The 11,914-nt window shown below is 39.5% G+C and overlaps 1 protein-coding gene across 3 annotated transcripts in view; it reads left to right on the forward strand.

Annotated features, from left to right (window-relative positions):
* The window catches only part of PNPLA8 (patatin like phospholipase domain containing 8), a 46,940-nt gene that overhangs the window by 32,847 nt on the left and 2,179 nt on the right, over nt 1–11,914 (forward strand). For 2 of the 3 annotated variants that reach the window (XM_045494395.1, XM_045494393.1), the window contains exon 9: nt 5,407–5,602. In XM_045494395.1, coding sequence (XP_045350351.1) covers nt 5,407–5,602 — 196 coding nt within the window. Of the gene's footprint in view, nt 1–5,406; nt 5,603–6,775; nt 7,379–11,914 lie in introns of those variants that run through there. The other variant, XM_045494394.1, reaches the window with a different exon arrangement.

Genomic DNA, 11,914 nt, shown 5'->3' on the forward strand with positions numbered 1-11,914 from the left:
GTTCATTTTTTAAGTCTTTTTTACGTGAGCATCTAGCAGTGGGCCTGGCAAATACACAATAAATAAATAACTGTAAATATGAATACTGAAATGAATGGAAAGGTTAAAGGAAATACCACAGTCGTAACATTAGCCTGATGACTTCCTGATAGAAGAGGCATTTGACAGGAGTGGGCTAAGTATAACAGGGCTCAAGGGACGGTGTGCCTCTCCATGGACTAGAGTGAACACAAAAATCTTAACTTCTGCATGTATTTGATGGAAAATAGGTAAAGGTAAAGGAATGGGGATTTAAAGCATGACTATTAAAACCATTAGAAACCTGGCAACTCTTTAATTTGGGAGTGGTTTTGTTATTTCAATTTTTGCTACACCTTCCTTGCCCCTTCTTATCTTTTCTCCCCTTTTTGTCTTTTCTGACCCTTCTTTATGGGCTTTTATAATAGTGAAGTATTCCATGTAAAATACTGAGATGATTAGAAGTTACAGACAGTATAACCAGAATTTAAAATAAAAGTTTTAAAAGAGGTAACTTTCTTGCTGAATTAGAAGTGAAGTGTTCTGTTCTGAAATGTCTCCGTTATGTGATAGGTATTGTTCTAATGTCCTATTAATTGAAAACAAAGGAAAAAGTTGAAAATATTAAAATTTATATTTGAGAAGCCTTTACGAAATAATTATTGCTACCTACATTCAAGGAATCCTGGTAGGTTTTCACAAAGTTAAACAGTACAAATGGCCGATGTAAAACTGTCAACAGATGTATAAAGATAGCTAATTTTTAAAAATTATTTTAGAGAGGGAGAGAGCGTGAGCAGTGGAGAGGGACAGAGGGAGAAAGAGAATCTTAAGCAGGCTCCACACTCAGCACAGAGCCTCATATGGGGTTTGATCCCCCGACCCTGGGATCATGACCTGAGCCAAAATCAAGAGTCAGATGCTCAACCGACCGAGCCACCCAGGCACCCTAAAGATAGCTAAATTTAAAAATAGTTCTTTTCAACTGGTGAATGATAAGCTATGATACATCCAAATAATTAAATACAACTCAGCAATAAAAAGGAATGCATTACGGACATGTGCAGTGACATAGATGGATCTCAGAAGCATTATTCTAGGTGAAAGAAGCCAGACTCAAAACACTGAATACTGTATGATTCCATCTATCTTGACAACAAGAGCTAATGTGTGACCTTGGAGAGTAGATGGAAGAATGGATTTTGAAGATCAGAGGATTGAGCATCTGAGAGTCTAGGGTGTTAGAAAGTTGTGAAGTCACGTGGGGTATGATAAAGAATTTCTACCCCTTCCTACATGGGATAGTAAGGAAGCCTGTGAACCAGGTGCTCACCAGTTTGTTGAATGGGGAGGTGACAGGTGACAACAGTGGTGGTGGCTAGAGGGAATAGCAGAACCGTTAAAGCACATGAATTTTCCAAGTGGATTGAGACTAATGGTCTAGAAGGGACACTAAAGAATAAATAGGACACCGTCCTCCTAACCACTAAAGTATAGGAGATATGAAAGAATCAACAGCTACCTGGGAAACAGTATTGGGGAAGAGCCACATTTCTGTTAAAGAGAGCACTTTCAGAAGAAGGTGAGATGACCTTGGTGGTTTCAACTGTGGAGCAGTTCCGTACAGCACAGTGGGAGACGTCCGGGAGGAGTGAAAGACTGTGTCCGTGGCAAGCAAACTCAGGGACTTGAGTGGCAATGTTGAATGGCGCAAAGACGCTGGAGTTTAGAATAACATGTGAATTTAGCCCCTATCGGGTCTGAGGAAAGTGAGCCTAGTAGCTCTAAAAACCGTAAAAGCCATCCCACCCTCCGCGGTGATCATTTCCAGCAGACACAGTGTCGGTTCACCTGCTTCAGGCTCGGCACACTCGAGGCTGGCACGCCTTTCGGCCTGGCGTGGCGTAGACGGACATCCGAGTTTCTGCTGGGTGAACCGAGGTGGCCTACTCGGTGGCACAGAAGGTTTACTTCTCCTGGTCTTAACTGGCACTTTGATCGGTTTAAGATTCTCATCGTTTGTGTGTATTCTCTGCCATGCTGTTTTGGGTTTCGGAATGACTTAACTGTTTTCCTAACATGCACGCTGAAAATTAGGCCTGTGGGATCTGTAATAAAGGTAAGCACGATGCTGGCGTGTGTGCTTCAGTCACACATGTCCCTCTTCCTTAGTCTAGACGAGGGAAGCTTCCCCCTCCTTAGGACACCTCCTGCCAGTCGGGTGACAAATGACAGAACCCAGTCTCCCCCTTTTTTGTGTCCCAGACCTGAGGCCGTCCACAGGCCAGCTTTCTGCGGTCTGTAGGTTTCAGCGACAGTCCAAACTCAAGCCTCTATCATCCACAAAGGGACTTTCTGAAAACAGCCAAAGAGCTGAAATGTAGTGGGCCTGCGAATAAACGGGCCCCTGTTGACTGGAGATGTCTTTTGAAAGAATAGCCTTTTCTCATGAAAGTCAACACGTGTGGATACCTAAAACACATTCTTTTGAAGAGATGACGCTAGAGAGTGATGGAGATGAGCGCCTCGGGGGAAGGTAGAGATCAGATCCGAAGTGGCAGCAAACAACCCATCCTGAAATGGAGACCAAAACGAGCAGTGAAAACACGTGACCCAACGGTTTTTCTGCGAATCCACACAGCCCCGCGTATGCCTGTTACCCCAGAGGAATCCTGAGGCTACACCCTGGGGATGAATGACGTGGGCCGTAATAAAGGACCGTTAGGCTCGCATCGGCTGTTCCATAACTAAAGAGCCAGTTACCTCTGGGACATTTCTGTGCTGCTGCCTTCTATTGTAATCTCACCGACGCAGGGTGTTACTTGAGATATGTGTTTTTGAAAAGTTGCTTTGGCAATGCTTAAAATAATGAAGAGTTGTCATTATCTGTGATCTATGAAATAAATCCTCCCCCTCCCCCTAAGATAACGGAACATAAATTCACAAAAGGTAAGGTGCGTTTCTCTTTCGTGGTCCGTGAGAAATTTTAGTGACACTGGTTACTTCGTTACCAAGGCAAAATGCTGCATGTTTTTAATGGGGCCTTGAAGCCAGAGAACACTAGTGTTGGCAGTGGGGGAGGTGGGGGAGGTGATTTTCCACAAGGAAAGGAAGCCACTTGTCAGAAGTCTCTGATCCTTTGAGCCCCTAGTTTTGTAAAAAGACAGTCAAATCACTACCTCACTGGAGCTTGGATCGCCGCATGTACTGCTTTTTACCTTTGACAGAAACTTGCAGATTACTGGGGGAAAGGCTGTCGGCAAACACTTCTTGAAGTTCTAGGGCCGGTACTAAAATAAGTTGCCATTGAGCCTATACACTCAGTGTAGTACCTAATCCTAAAATTTTAGGAATTATCAAGTCACATCTTATTTTTAAAAGTCGTGATGCCTCTGCCAAAGAGCTAGGAAGTGGAAGCTAAGCTGAGATTGGAATTAGAAGCAGCAATATTTCTGATCTGTGTTTTCCCCCACAATTCTGAATCATCAAGAGAAAATTGAAGCACCATCATTATATTCTTTTTTGAAAAGCATATGGCTTATTGCAGAAAGGGTTTTTATTAAATTCCCCCCTCCTATATACACACTCTGTCCTAAGGAGAACTTAGCCATGCAAAGTGGCTCATTTGCCTAAGATCCTAGTTTGCCATAATTTTGCTGTAGTACACTAAAAAAGAATTTTGAGGGGCTCCGACTTTGGCTCAGGTCATGGTCTCACGGTCCTTGGGTTCGAGCCCTGCGTTGGGCTCTGTGCTGACAGCTCAGAGCCTAGAGCCTGCTTGGAAAGCTGCGTCTCCCTCTCTGTCTGCCCCTCCCCTGCTCGCTCTCTCTCTCGCTCTCTCTCTCAAAAATAAATAAAACATTAAAAAAAATAAAAATGAAAAAGAATTCTGAAAATACAGGTCTTTCTCAAGGAAAAATATTACTTCTTTATAGATCTTTATCCCGTAATATTTGTGTCACTGTAATCTCAGTTCCTGTATTTCACGTGTGTACTGCCTTAGGACATGCCAATTTAAGCTTGTATCTCCTCTTCCTATTCTTGAGGAAAACCTATTTTTTTCAAAATTCTTTTTCAGTGTACTAGTACAGAATTAGGCAGTCTCTTATCTTCCAGTAGAGACGGACTGTTTTCACCTCAACATGTTAGGATTATTTCACTTAGGTTCTTGCTGGATCAATTACTCTTGGCCCATGTTTTGAAGAGTAAATGGGAGTTAGTTGAACTAAGAAGAGGGCTGGAGAAAGAGTGTTCTGAATGAGATAGCATGTCCAAAGGCACAAAGGCAAGGGGATGTGGGTTATCAAACCCTGCAAATAATTAATGAATGACTGGACTGTAGGCTTAGAAGCTGACCAAATCTGTGTGGCACTATCTGGAATTAATGGGAGACAGTTACAGAGAGGGCGATATGGGCGTATTAGAAGGAGTAACTTTTCCAACAGTTTATAGTTTTTCAGGATTGAAGGGATACACTAATACCGAGAGGTTTATCCCAGTAATGCAAGGCTGGCTATATACTTTTATTCTACAGTTTTACAGTATTTTTTTTTGGCATGTTTAATCTTTCTTCTGAATTCTTCAAAATAATAGTTATGATTGATAAATGCTTAGCATTACAAGGTTTGCCTACTTTGTTTAGATGATATGTGTGTTTTAATGGATGTGATACTTTGAAATTGTATTGTTCACAGAGTTGCAGTGAAATTAGTTGAATTAATTTGTTTCTATTTGACTTATGAACAAAAAGCTAGTTTTAATTTTTTTTTTTTTCAACGTTTATTTATTTTTGGGACAGAGAGAGACAGAGCATGAACGGGGGAGGGGCAGAGAGAGAGGGAGACACAGAATCAGAAACAGGCTCCAGGCTCTGAGCCATCAGCCCAGAGCCTGACGCGGGGCTCGAACCCACGGGCCGCGAGATCGTGACCTGGCCGAAGTCGGACGCTTAACCGACTGCGCCACCCAGGCGCCCCCAAAAAGCTAGTTTTAATCGTTTGGTAGAACCGCATTTTTTTGTTAGTTTTTATGTAGACTCTATAGTGACCACTGAACAAGGATAATATCTTTAAAAGGTAATTCTGTTCGTTTTAGTAGTTTTGGGAAAAATATGCAAAGCGATCAAGGAAGAAGTTAAAAGAACTTGCCTAATAGGAAGGGAAAGTGTAATAAGGCCAGTGAATTTTCCCATTGTCTTTTTTGAAGCTGTGGTATACAAAATAAATACTCTAAGGGAACTTCTTGTCTTTAAATAATTTGTTCCGTTCACTACTCTCCTTGTGAGTAAATTTCAAACTGTTTAAAATACAGCTTTTGTTTTCATGTTTGTAAAATGGAATTTCACTTTTCAGAGTTCTGCACTATATTTTCTTGACTCCTGTTTTGCAGGACGGAGGCTTGCTTCTGAATAACCCCTCAGCGCTCGCCATGCACGAGTGTAAATGTCTTTGGCCGGACGTGCCCTTGGAGTGCATCGTGTCTCTGGGCACCGGGCGGTACGAGAGTGATGTGAGAAACTCTGTGACATACACGAGCTTGAAAACCAAGCTGTCGAATGTTATCAACAGTGCTACGGATACAGAAGGTTAGTCTGTTTGCCACCTTAAAGCACCGTAACATCTCAAGTTCACTTTTGGGTAACATATGCCGCTGCCGACTACAAAAGAGTGTGTTGTGTCTACACGGGAGGCTCACGAATGTAGGGGAGCAAATCTTATGTTTCCATTTCTCCTCACTCATTTCTTCTCAGTGACCCCAGAAGAGAGACTGTTCTTCACCTGGGCCCTGGTGTGTTACCTTTGCCTGGGTACAGTTGGAGAAGTATCTGAAGCAGGATTAGCACAAAGGTTTGGTTGGAGACTCTTAAAATGTGAATTAAATCCTGTCTTTAGCCTGCTCTGAACCCTCTAGGCTTCCCATCACACTTAGACCAAAATCCCAAAGCCTCAATCACTGAAATATACCAGGTCCTTTAAGAGCTGCATCCCTCCCCCTCTCCTCGCATGGCCCCCCTCTGTCAAGTCGTCCAGCCACACTTTAGTTCTTGCTGTCCTCAGACTCGCTAGGAAGTCTCTTGCCTTGGGACCTCTACAGTTGCTATGCTCTCTCTGTGAGGTCTTCTCCCACATTTATTCTTGATTCACTTCCGTGTTTCATTCAGGTCTCTGCTCAGATGTCACTTCCTCGGAGAGACTGTTCCTGATTCCTTTCCACCCCCTCACCATGTCATTCTAACCTCTTTACCCTGCTTCTTTCTCTCTCTCTTTTTTTCCAACTTAGAGCATTCTCTCATTGTGTGGATGTGGATTACATATTTGCTTGTGTGGTTGCTTATAGTCTCTCTATCCTGCAAGAATGCAAGGTGGAAACTTCTCCAGTTGACTATGTTGACTGCAATGCGCACCACATAGTAGGCAGTCAATGAGTATATGTTGAGTGTCCAGTTTTGGCCTTGAGGTGTAGATCTTCTTATTTTACTATTTTAAGTCTTTTATAAATCTGTTATTCAGTTCTTAAAAAGAATTGTCACCATTTAACAGCACCTTGCTTCTGAATCTCATTCTTTCCATATCATCAAGTCATTAGCCTACATGAGGATCTTAAACTCCCCACTAAGGACTTTTATCTATTAATGACAACCCAAGAGAAGCTTATATACCGGATTTTTCACTATCTGAAATTTTGTCATCAAATCAATAAAATACTCTTTTCTCTCTTTTTTTTCCCCCCATTACGTTTTTACTGTATTCGATCACAGCACAAATGCATTTGACTTACACCCGGAATACTAAACTTCTGTTTGCATTGAAATAAGTGCCTGTGGTGGCATAAAACAGCTTTCTTAAGGATGGCATGACACTGCTTCTGTGATACGATACGTGTGGCATATTTTTATGGACATGCAAGTGAGAAGTTAAAACAGAATGGTGCTTGATCTGTGATTTAAAAATAGGAAAAGAAAATTTCTTACTATTTTTCATCAGACTCTGAAATTACCACCATTCTTATCAAGAAGCATATATCTAGGTCTATACAATATTGTGATTGTATAATCTGCTGAGAAAAAGAAGCCCTAATCAGCCAGTCTCAAAATATTTCTGTGCATCTGGTGCAAACCATGTGATGGACTAATTGGAATTTTCAAGAAACAAGTAATGCTGCTTCCACTCTAGTGTGCTTACACTCTAGTTAATGAAAAAATTGAGTGAAACGTATGTAATTGCTGGTACTAGATGGTTCTTGAACTATAAAAACTGCAGTTTCTGAGAATGCAAACTGGAATGCACTCTGGAAACAGTATGGAGGTTCCTCAGAAAATTAAAAATAGAACTACCCTACGACCCAGCAATTCACTACTAGGCATTTATTCAAGGGATACAGGTGTGCCGTTTCAAAGGGACACATGCGCCCCAATGCTTATAGCAGCACTATCAACAAGAGCCAAAGCATGGAAAGAGCCCAAATGTCCATCGATGGATGAATGGATAAAGAAAATGTGGTTTATATATACAATGGAGTATTACTTGGCAATCAAAAAGAATGAAATCTTACCATTTGTAACTACGTGGATGAAACTAGAGGGTATTATGCTAAGCAAAATTAGAGAAAGACAAATATCATATGACTTCACTCATATGAGGACTTAAGATACAAAACAGATGAACATAAGGGAAGGGAAGCAAAAATAGTATAAAAACAGGGAGGGGGACAAAACCTTAGAGACTCTTAAATATGGAGAACAAACTGAGGGTTACTGGAGGGGTTGTGCGAGGGGGGATGGGCTAAATGGGTAAGGGGCACTAAGGAATCTACTCCTGAAATCATTGTTGCACCAAATGCTAACTAACTTGGATGTAAATTAAAATAAACAAAATGGTAAAAAGAAAAGAAAAACAAAGTATTATAGAAGTATGTGAAACATTTATTAATAAAAATATTTCCAGGTTTAAAAGAAATGCAATTCCATTTAGCTCAGTCTAATGTATTATCAATTAATAAATGGTGAATAGTTGTAAATGATTAAAACTATGAATTAAGAAGGGGAATAAGAAAACTAAAATAGGTTATTGTGGAGATTTTACAATAAGTAAATTAGACTAGGGTCGCCTGGGTGGCTCAGTCAGTTAAGTGTCCGACTTCGGCTCAGGTCATGATCTCAGGGTTTACGAGTTTGGGCTCTGTATTGGGCTCAGTGCTGACAGCTCAGAGCCTGGAACCTGCTTCAGATTCTGTCGGCCCCTGCCCCACTCGCCCTCTCTCAAAAATAAATCATTTAAACAAATTTTTTAAAAAAGTGAATTAGACTTGATACAGGTCTTAATAATAGAATAGGGTTTAGACATTTTAAAAGAGGGTTAAGACTTCCACTGCTGGCCATGATAAAATAATAGAAACCATACATTTCCTCTCACCTTAAACCATTAGCAAACTGAACCAAACCGACATTAGATGTCTGAAATGAATGATACAAAAGGGACCCAAATCAAACTTCTAGAGGTGTCATGGGTCAGTGATCCCTGAGAGAAGGAAAATAAATGAAGTAATTTTTGCAGTTGTGCGGCTTGCTACCTAAAAAGCATTTCTAGATTACAGCACAGTGAGGGGTGAACCTGAAAAAGCAGAATAGGATACAGAACTATAGTTCATGGAGGCCAAGGAAACTAGAATTTTGGGGCAAAATATAACAGGAGGAAGCTTCACAGAGAGAGTGCTCCAGACATACAGGGGAGTCCCCTGGAGTACTGATCGGTGCATACCTGTGAGGAAACTACCCAAGGCAGGGGAAGAACCACCAGGAAGGTTAGACAGAACAGTTCTTGGAGCTCACATAGGACCCAGAGTAGCTCAGATTTTTATCAATAGAATAGAAGGAACTTGTGTTACAGGAGATCATGCAGTGGGGTTCTCAGAAGAGCATTGTTTCTGTAGTGGCATCAGATTAGTTCTAGACTTAGGGCTGCTCTGGATCCACTCTAACACTGCTTAAAAGCAGTCCTCAAAAAGATCAAATTGAATCCAGTTAACAGCATCCATTGTTAGAATAAAAGCAAACACTGTTAAAGGAATACAATAAATTCCAGTACAGAAAAAAAAAACAAAAATTCACAGTGTTTGGTATCCAATAAAAAATTACCAGGCATACAATGAACCAAGAAAAGACACCCTTCACCAAGAAGAGCAAATCCAGTCAATGAGAACAGACCTAGATATGAATCAGATGATAGATAGGCAATTAGCAGACAAGGACATTACAGTAGGTATTAAAAGCAGGCTTTACATGTATAGTGGGCTGGAGGAAGACTTGAACATGATAAGGAGAGTAATGAATGATACAAAAGGGACCCAAATCAAACTTCTAGAGATGAAAAATACACTATCTGAAATGAAAAAGATGCAGCTGACAAGATCTACATAAACACTTGCAAGAACTAGAAGAGGGGTAAATACTTCCCAACTCATTCTATAAGGCCAGCATTACCCTGACTCCAAAACCAGGCAAAAAAAAAAAAAAAAAAAAAAAAAAATTGTAAAGTACATAAAAATACCAATTCCTGATTAGTTTCCTCATGCTGAAATTCTTAATATATTCTAACAAATTGAATTCAGAAATACGTAAAAAGGAGAATACAGCATAACCAAGTAGGATTCATCCCAAGAATACAGAGTTGGTTTAACATTTACAAACATCAATATAATTTACCATATTAATAGACTAAAACATGAAAAATTTGTGGTAGTTTCAATAGATATGGAAAAGACTCTGACAAAATTTGACATCCATTCATGATTAAAAACTCATAGTAAATTAGGAACGGAAGGAAACTTCCTCAGCCTGACAAAGGACATTTATAAAGAATGAAAAAAAAAAAAAAACCCAAGAAACCTAGAGCTAGCATTATATTTAATGGTGAAAGATTGAATACTTTCTATTTAAGATCAGGAGCAGAGTAAGATGTCTCTCATCACTTCCAGTTGGCATTGTCCTGGAGGTCCTTTCCAGTACTACAAGGCAATAAAAGGATATAAAAAGCAGATAGATTAGATGTGAAGTAAATATTTATAGATAACACCATGGTCTGTGTTGACAATCCCAAGGAATCTATTAAAAAGCTCCTAGAATCAACAAGTTGGAGAACACAAAGTCAGTAAAAATCAATTATATTTCTGCATACTCACAACTGGAAGTTGAAATTAAATATGTACAAAGATAGACGTCATTTGTAATAGCATGAGAATATTAAGCACTGAAGGAATTATTTAACAAATAATGTGCAAGACCTGAACACTAAAAACTATATTACGGGAAGAAATTAAAGAAATACTGAGTAAATCAGTAGATATACCGTATTCATGAATTGGAAAATCTCAGTGTTGTTTCAGTGGCACACCACAAATGGATCTATAGACACCATGCAATTGCTATGAGAATGCAGACAGCCTTTTTCTGGGGTGGAGATTTAACAAGATGACTGTAAAATTTATATGGGTGTGCAAAGGACTTAGAAGAGCCAAAACAATTTTGAAAAAGAACAAAGTTGGAGGACGTCTGCCCTCTGATCTCAAGACCATAAAACTCCAGTAAGCAAAGGACTGTGTATTTGCATAAGGTTAGACCTTTAGATCAGTGAATGGTACATAATAGTACAGAAATTGATCCATACATGTAAGCCCAAAAGATTTTTAATAAGGAAACTAAATGGGGAAAGGATGGTCTTTTTAACCAATAGTATAGGGACAGTTAGGTAGCTGTAGTCAAAAAAGTGAACCTTGACCCTTCACACCATATACAAAAATTAATCTGAAATGGATCATAGATTTCAATATAAGAGTTAAAACTATAAAACTTCTAGAATACCCTGGAGAAAATCTAATGACATTAGTTTAGGTAAAGATTGTTTAGATAGGACACAAAAAACATGAACCAAAAAAAAAAATAGACTTTATCGAATTACAGATTTTGCTCTTCAGAAGACAGTCTTAGTAAAATGAAAAGATAGTCTGTAGACTGAAATAAAATACTAGCAAAACATGTATCTGATCCATTATCAGAACCAAATACATAAACAGAACTAAACTGTATAGAGAATTATATATATACGTATATACATATATAAATATAACGTATAAAAGAAAACATTCAGAAAATATTTGAACACTTTATTGAAGAACATACGCAGATGACTAAAAAGTACATAAAAGACTTTACATCATTAGTCATTAGAGAAATGAAAAGTAAAACCACAAAATACCACCACACATTCTCTAGAATGGCTAAAATTAAGGCTGACAATACCAAGTTTTGGCAGATGTGAACAGTGGGAACTCTGATATATTAATGGTTGGAATGCAAAATGCTGTGGCCATTTGGAAAACGGTGTTGCAGTTCTTAAAAAGGTAAACATGTAACATTGTCTACTGTGCTTCAATTAAAAAAAAAGATAAACACACTTTTCCCATATGATGGAGCAATTTCATCCCAGAGTATTCCCTCAAGAGAGATGGAATCATATATCCACAAGAAGACTTATATGTAAATTCTTACTGTAGGATTGTTCCAACTAGCTAAAAACCGGAGAGAACCAGAACTGGAAAGAACAAACTGTGGTGTATATCTGTGCAATGGAATTCTACTCACCAGTGAAGAGGAAGGAACTACGATACATACTATGACAGGGATGAATTTCCAAAGCGTGTTGCTATGTAAAAGAAGCTAGACACAGAACTATGTATTTCTGATTCTATTTGTGTGAAATTCTAGAAAAGCCAAAGAGTAAGGAGAGGAGGAACTATAAAAAAGGCATTAAAGGGGCGCCTGGGTGGCGCAGTCGGTTAAGCGTCCGACTTCAGCCAGGTCACGATCTCGCGGTCCGTGAGTTCGAGCCCCGCGTCGGGCTCT

This window comes from Leopardus geoffroyi, chromosome A2 (genome assembly GCF_018350155.1).
Source record: "Leopardus geoffroyi isolate Oge1 chromosome A2, O.geoffroyi_Oge1_pat1.0, whole genome shotgun sequence".
In the NCBI taxonomy this organism is placed as follows: domain Eukaryota; kingdom Metazoa; phylum Chordata; class Mammalia; order Carnivora; family Felidae; genus Leopardus; species Leopardus geoffroyi.